General features: G+C 28.9%; 2 protein-coding genes and 1 pseudogene across 2 annotated transcripts; all 3 read left to right on the plus strand.

The window, feature by feature from the left end:
* Positions 1-6,671, plus strand: part of LOC113376072 — a 13,219-nt pseudogene extending 6,548 nt beyond the window's left edge.
* Positions 6,672-11,286: 4,615 nt separating this feature from the next.
* LOC113376073 (STE20-related kinase adapter protein alpha-like) lies at positions 11,287-12,143 on the plus strand. The gene is made up of 2 exons (XM_026615999.1): positions 11,287-12,056; positions 12,101-12,143. Exons 1-2 carry the CDS (start codon positions 11,287-11,289, stop codon positions 12,141-12,143), a joined length of 813 nt encoding a protein of 270 aa, XP_026471784.1.
* Positions 12,144-14,040: 1,897 nt separating this feature from the next.
* LOC113378089 (cytochrome c oxidase subunit NDUFA4-like) lies at positions 14,041-15,119 on the plus strand. The gene is made up of 3 exons (XM_026618605.1): positions 14,041-14,178; positions 14,251-14,397; positions 14,955-15,119. The coding sequence occupies exons 1-3, from the start codon at positions 14,137-14,139 to the stop codon at positions 15,009-15,011; spliced, it is 246 nt and encodes an 81-aa protein (XP_026474390.1). The 5' UTR covers positions 14,041-14,136; the 3' UTR covers positions 15,012-15,119.
* The last annotated feature ends 1,222 nt before the right edge of the window (positions 15,120-16,341 follow it).

Genomic DNA, 16,341 nt, shown 5'->3' on the forward strand with positions numbered 1-16,341 from the left:
ATAGTCAAATATTTATTCTTACTGATTGGGTTTATTATTACTACATTTTGGGAACTTTATACAACTCGCGTGTCCGGACGTCTTTCGTTTTATTATATTGGCCATGAAGGTGACAAACTTCAAAGATTAAGCTTCACACGGAATGGATGCTAATAAAAATAAATATATCTTCTTTCCTTATAACTTAGTAACAAATCAGTGATTGTAATTAGAACTGCAACAAATACACAATATACAAACAAATCAGTGTTTAATACAGTCCACAGCTACAAGGGTTAAATTATAACCCAACAACCTGAATTATCGAAGGAGAGTTTTAATAAATCTATAACTACGTAAGCACAAAGTACATGCGTTAAGGGGAAATGCCACTCTTTTACTTATTTGAAACAGTCATAGTCTGAAAAATATTCGAATCAACTCGACATTTCAGAACATTTTTTGTTTTTCAAAAATTTCAATTTAATAGTAAAGGCCACTATTTATACGCATGATGAATATACGCGTCATTACACAAAATTCTGCCATTTCTTAATTAATGGTTAATTAAAAGTTTATTTCTAAAATTTAGAAAAATGTTATCACTTTGAATGTATCCAATCTAACAGCATAAAATATTTAGGTTGAAACAATTAATTTTCCTGATCATATTATAAATATTGTTTTTAATCATGCTAAAATTCGCCACTGACTACGATTTAAATGTTTGATTACTGATCTTCGACAAACCAATTTTAATTCGTACTGTTAGCAATCGTTCGAATCTTTCACTTTTAATGCAATAATGCAATAATGCACATGTTACGATAACATTGATCGCATGCAATTGATTGTGCCAAACGGAAATTATCATAACGCATTACGGGTATGTTTCAGGTTTTGCTCGGTGCACTATGTCACGTCGAAAGACGGCACAAAAGTAGGCTTAAAAAACGCATGGGTTCATAAAGGTTTCGACATTTTCACTTTCAATAATGACATCGCAGTTCTTGAACTAAAGAATCCGGTTGAATTCAGCCCGAAGATCAGTGCAGTCTGTTTACCGGAACTGGTAAGAATTTTCCCAAATTTACTCATCTATTATCGACAAACATAATTTTTATCATATAAAACACAACTTTACATGGCGCCATTGTTCTATACAAGTATGCAAGGAAATATATGTATATTTATAATAATAAACCCGCATGTTTGGGAAAATTATCATATCTCTATAAACAGTTATAAAGTTTAGAATATGCCAACTCATTTACCGATAATAGTACCTATAGTAAAATATTACTTCTGTTATGCTTTCATTTTATTGCTTTTTATATAGCACTTATTAATTTTATACACCATTAATTTTATACCCTTATAAATAAATTAACCTCTATAGTCCTTAATTACAATTAACTTCCTAATTTTATGTTTTCTCGACGGTTCAAGCTATTCTGAATCGAATGAGATCAAATTTGGAAAAAGTATGTGTGTGTGTGTGTGTGTGTGTGTGAACAGATTTTTTGCCGTAAATTGACGTTTTCTCCAAAACGGCTTTACCGATTTCAAAATTTAAAAGCCATTCGATGTATCTCGATGAAGACTAGCGTTTCTGAGTTTTGTACGACGACCGGCCTGGCCGCTTCTTTGTAAATCGCAGAAAAGTGAAAAATTTTTCGTTCACGTGCCGGATCGTGCTGATTAATTTTTGGTAAAGATCGACCGGGCCGTTTTCTTGTAATAAAGTTTAAAAAAAAAAATTCGACGATTTTTGTGATTTTTTTTGACGGTAGATACTAGTCTTGTAGATCATACGAAAATATTACGGCCCGGCGACAAGTCGTTTAATTTTAAAAATTCTTCAAAGTTTGCAAAAATTAGTATCGTTTTTTCTGGCATTTGTTAAAATTAGACCTTTGATCGACGTTTTCTTAAAAACGCCTGAACCGATTTCAGAAATTTAAAAGCCATTTGATGTACATATCTCAATGAGGGCTATCGTTTGTCAATTTTGTGAGACGATTTGCCAAACTATTTCTTTGTAATCTGAAAAAAGTGTTAAACTTTGCGTCCACATTTAAGCTCAAACTACCGAATCGATTTTAAAAAATCAAAAACTGTCCGAAAGATATTAGTTGGGAATGATACTGATTAGTTTTAGGTAAAAATCTACCGAGCCGTTTTCTTGTCATTAATGTTGAAAAAAAATTTAAGCCGATTTTTATTTAGCCGAACTTTTTTTAGTGATATATATCATGGTTTTATAGAACTTACTGAAAGATTACGGCCTTACAAGTAATTTAATTTTAAAAATTTATCAAAGTGTGAGAAAATGAGTAGTTTTTTTGACGTTTGTTAAAATTAAAATTAGACGATTTTACTTGGTATAACGATAGAGTACTTGGTCTTAATGAACACACTAAACCGTTAAAGTCCTACGGAAACAATTACAAAAATTATTGATTTTTGCAAATTTGCTTCTAGAAAATACTCCGAGTTCACGTGTCCACTTGGAATACTTTTAATCACTCATAAATTAATTTATTTTTTATTAATTAAGTCGATTATTTATACATATCGGGAAGTTCATGTAACTTGCCTCAAGGCAAATACCAATACCAACTAGTTTTTTATAAAATAGCTACATATCAATTTCTTTTTATTAAACAGATTATTTACACATATCGGAAAGTTCATACAACTTACCTTAAAACAAAATGCCACTTACACCTAGTTTTAGATAGTGTTTTCTGTTATATTGATTTGAATATTGAATTTATGATAACAAACTCATTCAGCAAATACTTAATTGGGTAAACATCATTAAAATCCCAAGCAACTTCTCAAGCTTTTACTTTCATACGATTTGAATTTCACTTTGATTTAATGATAAAGTTATGAGGGCCGCAATCAAAGTGCCGCATTTTGTCAAGTACAATGTTAATATAAATCTTTCTAATAAGGTTTCCGTACAAATATCCGTTCATTGAAATAAAAACACGTATTAAGGAATTCAGCAGATTTTTTGTCGTATATTCCAACAAGTTCGTTTTTTGTGCATAATTGTCACGAACTCTATTTAAAATAAACATATAATATTAATTGAAAATGTTAACAAATTCAGGTATAATGCTACTATATTATAAACCAAATGACACCGTCTAGTGGATTTTAAATATATTTTTGAAAATTGTTATTTCATGACTGAAGATTATCAATAGACCATAAATATAAAAATAGATCATCAGTATCAACGATCAAGTTTTATAAGCAACTTGTACGTACTTTCTTTGGCAATAATTAGTAACCTATATGCATAAAAAAATATAACTCCCTATTTTGACCGAATTTAAGTAAAATTTGTACCATATATATGCACATTATATAAATGCGCTTATATATATATATATAGCTTATAACAAATATATCGAGATAAATCATATTACATTTAAGTACAAGATTCATATTTTTTCTCCTCCGCCAACAAATGAAATAAATTAATTCGGATGAAACATGTTGAAATAATTGGAATAAAATATTTTGTTGAATCAGTCATTGACTTTATAAAATTAAATTGATGAAAAAGCTCTACTTGCAGTTGTTTTTTTTTTTTTCAAAAAATTACGATTATGTAAACACATTGTGTTGTAATCCAAATAATAAAACAAATAATGTTCAATGTATATTTACAAAATTAATTAATTACTTTAAATTTACATGTTGAATCGTTGTTTTGGTTCTCTCATAATCAGTAAACAAAGCTTTTGAATTGAAATGCAATTGTTTTAAAAATAAGCTGTTATAATAACAATTTACCGTCTTAATTGAGTCTTTAAACAATTCGAATTTCAATGTTTTGTAGTAATCAAAAACAAAAATATTTATAATGATAACACGGATAAAATTACTGAATATAAATTCGTGAATAGTAAAATGAAATTAGAAGTTTAGTCACCTCTTCTCCCTTTTTTCCGAAGGAGAAGTTTGTCTTCGCCCGAAGATCCGATTTGCTAATTTTATATTGTCTCGACGTTTCAAGTCATTCTGAATCAATATTTATATAAGATAGCATTAAAAATATGTATAATATTTACAAACAATAATATAATCAAAGACATACTTGAAATATGACATGATCAATTTGTCATTGTAATTCGCATTCAGAAACAAACCTTCATTAGAGAAATAAAGTAATTGCTGATTAATAAATTCTATAATATTCGTTCACACAGTGGACTATGTTAAACAACGCCTAAACAAATATTGTTTTGCAAATTCACTCATCCTGTAATAATTATGTTTGAAGAACTCCATGTAATTAAAATTAACATACATTCATTGACTGTTTGTATTTTTTTACTTTTTCACAGGCGATATAATCTCATTCTTAGAACAGCTGTAATATCTGTCTTGCCTACAAAATTGACGCCATACTTTAATATTTGTTTTATTTATCAAGCCCTGCACATAGCTTGATCTATAAATCATTTTCAACCAACTTGTCAATTTATTAACCTTTCTAAACAAAAGCTGTAAAATCAATAATCTACTAATATTATAAAATTACGGGTGATTCATACAGTTAATAATAATTTTTAAAACTTAATTGATAAAACCGCTCCACTTCATTATAATTTTGTGAATCATACAAATTTGTATAATTTAAATTATCTAGATATCTATTATTGCGTTTTATTTTTATTTTATATTGTACATCAGGATATGGAGATTACGAAGGTGTACTCGGCGTCGTAGCAGGATGGGGCCGCTTAGATGAACGTGATTCTTTAGCCGATACATTGAGGAGTGTTACTGTTCCTATATGGTCCAGGGAACAATGCCTTGATGCTGGATATGGCAAGAAACGAATATCTGAAAATATGATTTGTGCAGGATACCACGATGGAAAGAAAGATGCATGCCAAGGGACAGCGGTGGCCCCATGCATATGACTGGACCCACCGGCAGTGTTGAAATTATTGGTAAGCTTTATTATATTAAATGATTTACTTGATATTTTGTATAGAAAAGGTGGGCCTATATATATATATATATATATATATATATATAAACCCTCCCTTTTCTTCTACAATTCATTTATTTAATTTTTTGGGTTTTTTTATTTTTTATTTTTGATAACAATTTTTTTTTTTTTATTTATTTGGCTTTGCTCACTCTGTGCGTTTAGCCACCTACAACTCTTCATTTATTTACATTCTATATTATTTTTTATATCATATTCAATCTTATATATCCTATTCTATTTTTTTTTCTTCTTCAATTTTCTTCAATTTTGATCTCTTCATTCTCTATCCTCATTTTTCTTCAATTATTTTCTTCAATTTTGATTTCTTCATTCTCTCTCTTCAATTTTCTTTCATTTTGATTTCTTTATTCTCTCTTCAATTCTTGCTCTTTCATTTCAAATTTCTAATTCTAACTGCTTCCACTCTTTCTTCTATTTTATTTCTTCATTTTTGTGAATTCAGCCAGTTTTAATATTTTTCTTCTTATTCCTACTACAACTCAGCTATTTGTGTTGTGTAATTTCTATTCTTACTCCTAATTTTTATTCAAATAGTACTTAACAAATTCAATTAATTCTATTTAATTTCAATTTCTATTTCAAATTAACTATATGTATATATTTTCTTAAATTATTTTCTTTTTGAAAATATTAATTAAAATTTTAAAGAAATTAATAATAAATTTCTTTAAAATATTTTCTTAAATTCTTAAAGCCAATGACAGGATTCGATACAAAGATCTCTGTCGTTGTGAATTGAACACTAACTTGATTATTTTAAAATGGAAAGAATTTTCTTTTTACCTTAAAAACTAAATATTTTCAAAATCAAACAGCACCAAAAACTGCGTTTGAAAATACACACACAAACACACACACACACACACGCATATATATATATATATATATATATATATATATATATATATTATTCATACCTTGAATATTTTATAACTTTTTTTTCTGAACAATTATTTCTATTTTATAAACGGTTAAGAGATATACATTCAGAATCGTCGAGCATCTTGGCGGAGCCCCGTATAATGCTTTGTTTGGAGGGACTTAGGAAGGGCACAGATTTGTCTTAAAATATAAAGTAATGCATATAATTGTAAGAAATATTTATACGTCGTAACTATCTATCTGTTACTTTTTCCAAACTTCACAAATTTTACAAACAATTGAAATTAAATTAAACTTTTCTTGCCCGTTTTCGGCAAACTAATCATTTGTAACTGATGATGACTTCAGTTTTGCTAAAGTTTCTGTTTCTTCTGAAAATTGGGGAAGATTTTTAAAATTATTGTTTACATTCTTTGCCCCCTTTTTATTAAATATCATTAAATTATTTATAGAGCAGAGTAAACACGATGGACCTTCTTGATCTCTTGTCCAAGATAAATACACACTAGTTCTACGCTTTGATTATATTCGAGCATACTAATTATAACAGAAAAAAATAAAAAAAGTTAATTTTGTCAAAATACAAAATTTTGTTTTTAATTATATCCATTCAAGGTGCTTTTTACTCTTAGGTATTGTGTCATGGGGTCGAGGATGTGCTCGGCCGAATTTGCCGGGCATTTACACGAAAATTACAAACTATTTACCATGGATCGAAGCACGAATTGGCGGTGAGTGCACTTGCCCTAGAAAACAAGCCTAATAAATTAAAATTTTAAAAATAAAAGCGAAATCAAAGAATTCATTGTTCAAGCTTACCGATAATTCTATCGATCTTATATAATTTTATAACTTATATGAGAAATTTATTTTATTGTTTACAAATTTATATAAGATTTTATTATATATTTATGTATAGTGCAAATGTGCATAGTACGCTACTAGGTTATAAAAACGCTCTTTATAAGAGCTTTTTATATATGTTCTACTTTGAGTAGAAGTATTTTTAATCCATATCATTCATACATGTTAAACATAATTCTCTGTGAGAATAGAATTTGTATTCCTTTCAATACACTCTAGTCAATATATAAACAAATAATTAACTAAATGCGTAATTGTAACGATGATACCCGTACGATACGGGAAACTGTAATTGTAATTGTAACTGTAATGTGTTATTTGTTATCAAACTTATCGTTAATAAGTTATTATGTATGAATTTAACTTAAATATTTAAATATATGATTTATAAAATAATATGCTTGTTTTTTTTTTTCAAAAGATCGTGTAAACGCAGTGTGTAATACAAATAATAAAACAATGTTCAATGTATATTTACAAAATTCTTCTAATCACTTTATATGCTGAATGTTCTCGTTTTACAGTCAGTAAACAAAAGCTTTTGAATTGAAAGACAATTAATTGTTTTTCAATAACAATTGTTTGAAACAATTGGTTTAAAAATAAACTATTAATAACAATAATTTACCGGTACGGTCTTTCTCAAATCATATATTCGCCAAACAATTAGAGTTTCAGTGTATTGTAATGAAAAACCTAAATAACAACTAGTGGGGCGCATGGTATCGTGCCTTAAAGCAAATTGCTGGAAGCAAAAATTATTTTTTTTAAAAAGATTTACATTTTTGAAAAAAATTTACTCTGAAAAAATTAGATTTTTGGTAAACTATAAATTTTTGACAAACTTACTTTTTTTAAAATAAAAGACTTTTTGAAGAAAAATTTATTTTGAAATATTTTGGAAATTTTGATTTTTTTAAAAGCAATCGTACTGCTTTAACTGCATGGAGACAAATATAGAAGCGCGTAAGCGCCGCGTCGCCGTCTAACAGATAAACACTGGTACGGAACCCATAGGAATGTAAACAAAATTTATACTTATTGTTAAAATCTCTATAAAATATCTGATAATTTGATGTGCATATGTCCCATGATCATTTTTGACCGCCAAATGGCATTTTTTTTACTTTTTTTTACTAGATCTCCGAAACCGCTAGATCTACCTTTATGAAAGGTAGGTCTGAACTTTTTGGCATACCTTAGAAAAAATGGATGTATGTGTGTGTATGTGTGTGTGTGTTCGGATACAAATTTTCGTCGACGATTTCGGGAACACGGATGAAGCAAATTGAATAATTCAAAAAACATTCGATTTGTCTTGATGAGGAGACGTGCTGATTAGTTTTTGTCAAAGGCAGGTCTAGCCGTTCCGAAGATATGGGGCAAAAAGTGCCAAAAACGGTAACTCAGTCAAGAGAACGGAGCGTCCGATTTGAATAATTCAAAAACATTTTACTTGTATTAACAAGATGAAGAACTGATTAAATTTTTGGGAAGGCAGGTCCAGCAGTTATAGACTCTCAATAAAAATAAATTAAAAAAATATCATTTGGCGGACAAAAATGTTTATTGGATATACGTATGTACATCAAATTATCGGATATTTTATAGAGATTTTAATAATGTGAACACATTTTGTGTAATTTTTTTTGGGTTCCGTACCAAGTTTCTCAATTACGGTACGGGAAGTTCCAGCAATTTGCCTTAAGGCACGATTCCATGCACCCCACTAGTAAAAATTTATCAAGAGTTGGAATAATGAGACGCGCGTATTGTACTAACCATTAACGTTGACGTCCGCATTTAAATAAAATAGATTTTTCAAATAGGAAGTGAATTAAAATGTGTTAAATAAATGAATTCAATTTATACAATTATAAATATTATTCAGGACATTAACAGAACATTGTATTGATTGGTTTTTAGTGAAAGCGAAAACTCTATTTTTAAAATAAACGGTTGAAAAATGTATCTAAATTCAAATTCCAAATTATTATTAATTATGGCGGTTATTTACACGTATCGGGAAGTAAAGCAACATGCCTTAAGAGTGCAACTTACAACTAGTTCAAGTACAATGAATTCGGTCGATTTAAATATTTTCTTTTTTTAAGAGAATTGAAATTCGAGCTTCTGTTCGACAAAGAAAGTTTTAACTTCCCGTAGGGTAAGTTATAGTAATCGCAAAAAAATCGAAAATGCAAATTTTTATATATCTTTACGTTTCAGAGGGTTCTGAATATTTTGGCATACCTTAGAAAAAATGGATGTATGTGTGTGTGTGTGTGTGTGTGCGTAGTATGTATGTGTGTGCGGATACAAATTTTCGTCGACGATTTCGGGAACACGGATGAAGCAATTTGAATAATTTAAAAAACATTCGATCCGTATTGATAAGGAGACGTGCTGATTAGTTTTTGGCGGAGGTAGGTCTAGCCGTTCCGAAGATATGGGGCAAAAAGTGCCAAAAACGGTACCTCAGTTTTTAATAGAACGGAGCGTCCTATTTTAATAATTCAAAAAACATTTTACTTGTATTGACAAGATGAAGATTTGATCAAATTTTTATAAGGGCAGGTAAAAAATGATCATTATGCCATTTGGCGGTCAAAAATGATCATTAGACATATGCATATCAAATTGTCAGATATTTTATAGAGATTTTAACAATAAGTATAAATTTTGTTTACATTCCTATGGGTTCCGTACCAATGTTTACCCGTTAGACAGCGACGCGGCGCTTACGCGCTTTATATTTTGTCTCTATGCATTTAAAGCAGTACGATTGCTTTGAAAAAAAGTTCAGATCTTCCAACATATGTCAAAATAAAGAAAACATTTTTTTTTTCAAAAAAAAAGATTTAAAAAAAAAACAAATTTTAATTTTTTTTTTCAATTTTTTTTTCAAAAAAAAGTAATTTTTTGTCAAATTTATAGTTTCTCAAAAATCTTATTTTTTCGAAGTATTTTTTTTTTTCAAAAATGTTAATCGTTTTTAAAAAAAATAATAATTTTTGGTACGGAAAGTTCCAGCAATTTGCCTTAAGGCACGATGCCCTAATTGCCTTAAGACATAATTCCACTTACAGCTAGTTTAAATTTAAATTATAATCCCTACTGGAAAATTTGACATCTACTAGCACGTTGTCAATGAAAGTTGTTGTCAGGGCCTTTTCACTTAGAACAAAATCCTCGTTCAGAAGGAATACTTAGGGGTCCATTTGTAGTCGCAGATTTGGCGCTAGTGAGCCGATGAAAAAGTATTTTCAAATGTTTTATGTTGGTTACTAGAAACGTCAGTGTTATTTTTGTGTAAGTTTACAAAATGGCGATTCTTATTCGTTTGTGGTTGTATATTTGTTAATAAAGATTCATAAGGAATTGCTCTCAAATGCTTAGCCCTTTGACAATATGAATAGAACAGCTTCAAACTCATATGGAGGACATAATTACTACATTACTACGTAGTGCATTGACATATTAGTCTAATCATAATACACTTTAAGGAAAGAGGTCAGGAAATTGTGTAAGAAATCAGTATGCGCTTCTACAAGAAAGACATAATACACAAATAAAAAGCTGTTCCAGCTGTTTAAAATTGGATTACCACTTCACACGGATCTGAATATACTTGGGAGAAAATGAATTGCTTAAGAATGTCAAATTTCGCACGGGATGATTATTAGTTAACGAGAGTTAAGAATGACAGACGATGTAATGAACTAACACTATATGCATTATTCACTAAATTTCAATAAATATTATATTAATAAGTAGAAAAAAGTGTAGACGTTATTCCAGTAGATTAGATGTGATATCTATTATATATAAACCGGTGTATTCCAGTGTATTTGTTGATTTATATTTCGATTTGATTGTATATTTATTATAATATAATATTATCTAGTATATTTTTGTTATTATTGTATTATTACAAAAATAATAGGATTGTAATACCAAATTTAGTTTCAAATACCCGTGCACCTAAAATCATTAATTTTTATTTCAAATTTTGCGCCATTAATTTGAATGCTAAAAGCAGCGCCACCACGTCGAGCGGAGGACCCTTTAAGTATTCCTTCTGAACGTAAAAATCGGGCGAGAGAAGCGTCTATATGAACACGGGGTATTCTAATATTGTCTAGGGTTGTTGTGTTGTTGTAGTTGTATTCGTTGGTGATGGCGCCACAGGTAACAATGGCGTGGTAGGGGTGACGTGTGCCGCTGTCAAAAAATAAATAGAAAATTCAAAATCATGTGTTTATACGCCATGTATAGACAATGCGTCGTTTGGTGTCGAAATGTCTTTTGAAATAGAATTCTAAATATTCTCGGATGCAGTAACGATGTACAAATATCAATAATATTATCTGTATTTTACAAACGCTTTGAACAGCACACCAAATTATAATGTAGGATTTTATCAACATATATTTTATACTATTTATTACAAGTTTATTTCTGGAAGTGCAATTGGTGAGTGATCAGAAATCACTTGGTTTTAATGAGTTACAATGTTTGGATATCAATTACAGGAGTATGATTTGAAACATGAGTTAACAGTTTGTTGTGGAGGCTTAGGAAGTGTGTATGTTGCATATCACAGACCCACCCACAGAAAAGTGGCAATTAAGAAGATACAATTAGATTTAATAGAAGAAGTGAATCTTATACAGCAAGAGATATATATTACTCGTCAATTACAGCATCCAAATATACTATCATATGAAATATCATTTGTAAATGACTTAAATCTATACATCGTTGCCCCTTTGATGATATATGGTTCATGTAGAGATGTTCTAAATTTTTACAATTCTGGTTTTCCTGAAACGGCTATTGCTATTATTTTAAGAGATGTAATTAATGGATTGGACTACGTACATTCAAAAGGATTTATTCATAGAGGTATCAGGGGGAGTCATATGTTGATCAATCATTTAGGAACTGTCTTGTTATCTGGTTTGAGAGGTGTTGGTGAGCTTATTGTACATGGAAAAAGACAACGAGTCCTCCATTCCTTACCTCCACAAGCCAAAGACACACTAAATTGGTTGAGTCCTGAAGTTTTGGAACAAAATATGTTAGGATATAATGAAAAATCTGATATCTACAGTTTGGCAGTCTGTGCGTGCGAGTTAGCTAATGGTGTAGAACCATTTGCTGATATGCCTTGCACATTAATGTTCACAGAAAAAGTACGCGGCTATGCTCCTAAACTCTTGGACAGCATAACTTTATCAGAGTACAGCAATTCAGAATCTAGTGATGATTTGCAAGCAATGTTTTTAAACAGAAAATTTTCTGAATCATTTCATCAATTTGTAGATATGTGCAGTCGCAGAGAGCCTTCTATGCGACCAAAAGCTAGTAGTTTATTGCATCATTCATTTTTCAAAACAATAAAAAGCAGAGATAATTTATTAGAATATTTAAAACCTATTGAGTCTTTGGAGTTTCTTGTTAAAGACAATTGTGATACAATAAATGATTTGAATGTAAGCGCATTAAATATTCAAAATGATGAGAAGTGGATTTTTTAATATTGCCCAAATCTTAATTAATTTTTTGAAACAAGAAACCTATGCCAACTTTTAAATTTTAAACAAACTTATTTGTATATAATTTTAGAAGAGTAACTGATTTATAAATTACTGTAGAACTAAGCAAGCAACTTGTTATTTATTTTGTAAATAATAGTCGTAATTAAATAATTATAAATGCCCAGTGTGAATTATATTTATAGAGTGAGAGTTCATTATAAATTTGCCAGTGTTTCATACCAAATGAAACTGGATGTGTTACATATTCTGGTTCAAATATTATATAGTAGAGAAAAAAAAAATGAATTTGAGCATATTATAATTCAGAAACCTAACTAAATTATGAGTAAACCTTTGTTTTTATTCTGCTCAAAACTAATCTTGTCATATACAACAGCAGTTTAAGCAAAAATAAATATATTGGAATTCGGTCTAATATTATATGTAATATTTCATTATAGATTTGTTTGGACAAATTGTAATTAGGAGCTCTTGTTCTATAATAATAGTTATATTGTATAATAACAAAAAATTATATTATTGTATATTGATTTTTTTTAACACGGAAGGAGATCGGAATACGGAATAAGCTATGTATTGTATATTTTGCTATGTATTTGTTTTTTGTCTCTAAGAATCAACAAGAAAAGTAAATTATTTGTATTTATTAGTTACAAAGAATGAAAAGTTTTATTTTAATAAACTATTTTGTTTTTAATTATAGCTTGTAGACTGAGGACAAAGAGGAGGATGTTTTTATTTAATGCAACATCGAATGTATTTTTACTAGATTTAAATTTGCTGAATAGAATTATGTTTCGAAAGTTACTTGAAGAGCTTTTCCATAAATAATTTCTTTGTTCAAGTTTAAGGCTGTGCTTACAACACCTTTATTATTGTTTTGATATGATATGGTTTCGCTAATTAGGCGGAATTAATTAAAATTCAATACTCTGTAATTCAACGATGATGTTATTAGGCGATATAATTGATACACGTTTTTGTTTATGTATATAAAATCATGACACATTTAATTTAAATTGGAACTAATTTGCTTCATTACTTATAATCATTCCCCTTTCTTATTTCATGCATCGTATGCATTAATTTAGTAGTGACTAGTGGTGCATGGCATCGTGCCTTAAGACAATTGCTGGAACCGTACCAAAAAAAATTAAATTTTTTTTGAACTTTGAAAAAATTAGATTATTGAGAAATTTTAAATTTTTGAAAAAAATGACTTTGGAAAAAAATAACTTACCCTACGGGAAGTTAAATAAGTTATGAATTTTATGATAAAAGATGCTAAAATGCCTAAAGTTTATTTACATGGCAATTTATAAATTTTTGTAATTAAAATTTTACAATTTTTATCTTGAAAAATTACATTAGTATAAATTACAATTCTAACAGTAATTTGTAAAGCAATTATAAAAACAAAAAACGTGTGAAGTTAAATGTGTTAGAAGTTTCTCATATGTTCACGTTGTGTACAATATATTCCATATCTGAATTGATATATTCCATATCTTAGTTATATTCAGTCTAATATATATATAACTGCTTGATTCTATTATATTATATGGTACACCCTTTCATCCCAGACTCATTTAATATATTTGAAATAGCAAATTTGAAAACCGCGGTAAAAATATTGCACTTGCTTTCAAGCAAGTATGTTTTCCACTTCATCTGGCAATACTTTTATTTTTTATTCAACGAGACAGAGCCGTGTCGTTGAGATCCTGTCATTCGCTGGAAAAGTTTTAGACGTAATTAAATTTACAGTTTTACAGAGCAAATTGTTTGTATTGGTTCAAAATGCAAGGACTTTCCTTATCTAGCTTGAAAAGGCACCCTGCCGTATGTATAATTACATGTTTAATAATGTCTAGTTTTTAATATTACATAATGTTATACAAGAATATATTTTAGCTGATTCCTTTATATTTTTTCACCGGGCTTGGTGCCTTCGGAGCTGCTTTTTATGTATTTCGTTTAGCAACAAAGAACCCTGATGTTACATGGAACAGAAAGACCAATCCTGAACCTTGGGAAGCCTATAGGAATAAGCAATACAAGGTTAGTTTAAAGTAAAAATCAGCTTTCATATTAAACTACCTATAATAATAGATAGATCTTATGCAAATGTTTGTATGTGTATATGAGACTACATGTTCAAAATGTGGAAATTAGTATTAGCTACTGCTATGCAGATCAGTTCGAGATACCTTATTTACAACACATACACAAGGTCTAGGGACTCATTTAATACAGAAATTCCACAGCATATAACCCTTAAAAGTGTGTCCTTAAAAATATTAATCTCATTATTGTATGTTACTGTCCAAGATATGCTTTTTTGTTGATATTAGGCTAACTTTTGGTTTGTATATTTTTATTTCAACATACACATATCAATATAGATTATTGGAATTCATGCAATGCTTTGATATTGATGACTCTTGAATTATGGTACGTTATGTTGCCTTCATGGAAATTTAAAATATTTAAGTACTTCAAACTTTTTAGTATTGATATATGTTTTTAAATCTGATTTGCTCCTTACATGTACAACAATAGATATATGGGAAAATTATAAAATATAAAATTGTTCTAATACTTTTCCGTGGTTTCAGTTTTACTCCCCTGTGAGAGATTATTCTAAGGAAGAATGCCCAGCTCCAAAATACTAAATCAAAGTTAGATCCTGAAGACAAGGGTCTATAAAGTAGTGCATACTAATTTAAATAATTCCGAAACATATTCTGTATAAACAAATTAAATAAATGTCTGGATAAATAGTGGTTTGTTATTCTGTGGATAATATTTTAAAGACGAGGGTAAAGTATGATCAACGTTTTTTTTTACAGACATGATAACTACCATAGAAAATTATTATATACAATGCACTTAAGTAAAAAATCAAATTCACAAATTGAACTGATCACAAAAATTAAATTACAAATCACAAACTAAACTATTAGTTTACAGTACGAATATATAAATATTGTATATAAGTACATAAATATTTCTATATGTATATTATGATAATCGGGTTTATTCATAATTCAACATTGTTTGACTTTAGTTTATTTATATGCTTTTTTTTGTTTCATATACATGCATTTTGTTCATTGTTTGTGTTCAATTTAAGTTGTATTATTGTTATAAATTTTCTGTGCGTTAAAATGGAAATTTTTGAAGATTAGTCAAATTTAGACTTACCTTTTCCAAGATTATTTTTAACTTAGTTTTTTTTCTTTTTAACAATTGGATGCATAGCTGTATAGTTTTTTGTATAATGTTTTGTAAATTTCTATCCCAAACCAAGAAATACTCCGGCCTTTTACCAGTCCATGGGCAAGTCTGATGCATGGTGGCAAAAAAAGGGGTATTTAATCAATGTGGAGATTAAAGAGAACTCGATGTGTGCATCATGTGCATAATCGAATCAAATATAAATATATATATATATATATAAAGGTAAGGTGAAATAGGGCTAAAAGGACTTAAAAAAAAAAGAGTGCGGATGATTGATCACTTGCGTGAGAAGAGAAAATACAGGAAGCTGGATTCTGATTATATACACTTCTTTTCCTGAGGAATAGAAGTGTATATAAACATCAATAATATAAATAAAATATAATATAGTATAAAAACAGTAAGAATTATAATGAGAGAAAATCATTTATTCATCTCACATCATATCAGCTCTCATATCATAGAACTGCCTTGGGACAGACAACTTTGACTTTGATTTGAACATCTGTATGCACTGAAGATGAGTCAAATAAATAAATAAAATAAAACAAAATGAATAAATAAATAAATAGACATTTCTTTATAGAATTCTTTTAATTATTGGATGGATATTCAAAAACATTATCATATATACATATATGCGGTGTATATATTAACAAAGGGTAATAATTAGGCATAATATCAACGAAAAATATAAATTTTATTCAAGAGTTTATTCTTATACACTCAACTCAACTCAACTACAATCTACTTCTTCTTATT

Source organism: Ctenocephalides felis, unplaced genomic scaffold (genome assembly GCF_003426905.1).
Source record: "Ctenocephalides felis isolate EL2017-DRISC unplaced genomic scaffold, ASM342690v1 CF-g0.4_SCAFFOLD_01886, whole genome shotgun sequence".
Lineage (NCBI taxonomy): Eukaryota > Metazoa > Arthropoda > Insecta > Siphonaptera > Pulicidae > Ctenocephalides > Ctenocephalides felis.

Excerpts from the sequence above, each read along its gene's own strand:
- LOC113376073 (XM_026615999.1), top strand. The coding sequence starts at position 11,287 with ATGTTTGGATATCAATTACAGGAGTATGATTTGAAACATGAGTTAACA. Across the intron at positions 12,057-12,100 it reads AGTGATGATTTGCAAGCAAT|ATATGTGCAGTCGCAGAGAG; the intron begins GTTTTTAAACAG and ends ATCAATTTGTAG.
- LOC113378089 (XM_026618605.1), top strand. The coding sequence starts at position 14,137 with ATGCAAGGACTTTCCTTATCTAGCTTGAAAAGGCACCCTGCC. Across the intron at positions 14,179-14,250 it reads GCTTGAAAAGGCACCCTGCC|CTGATTCCTTTATATTTTTT; the intron begins GTATGTATAATT and ends AATATATTTTAG. Across the intron at positions 14,398-14,954 it reads ATAGGAATAAGCAATACAAG|TTTTACTCCCCTGTGAGAGA; the intron begins GTTAGTTTAAAG and ends CCGTGGTTTCAG.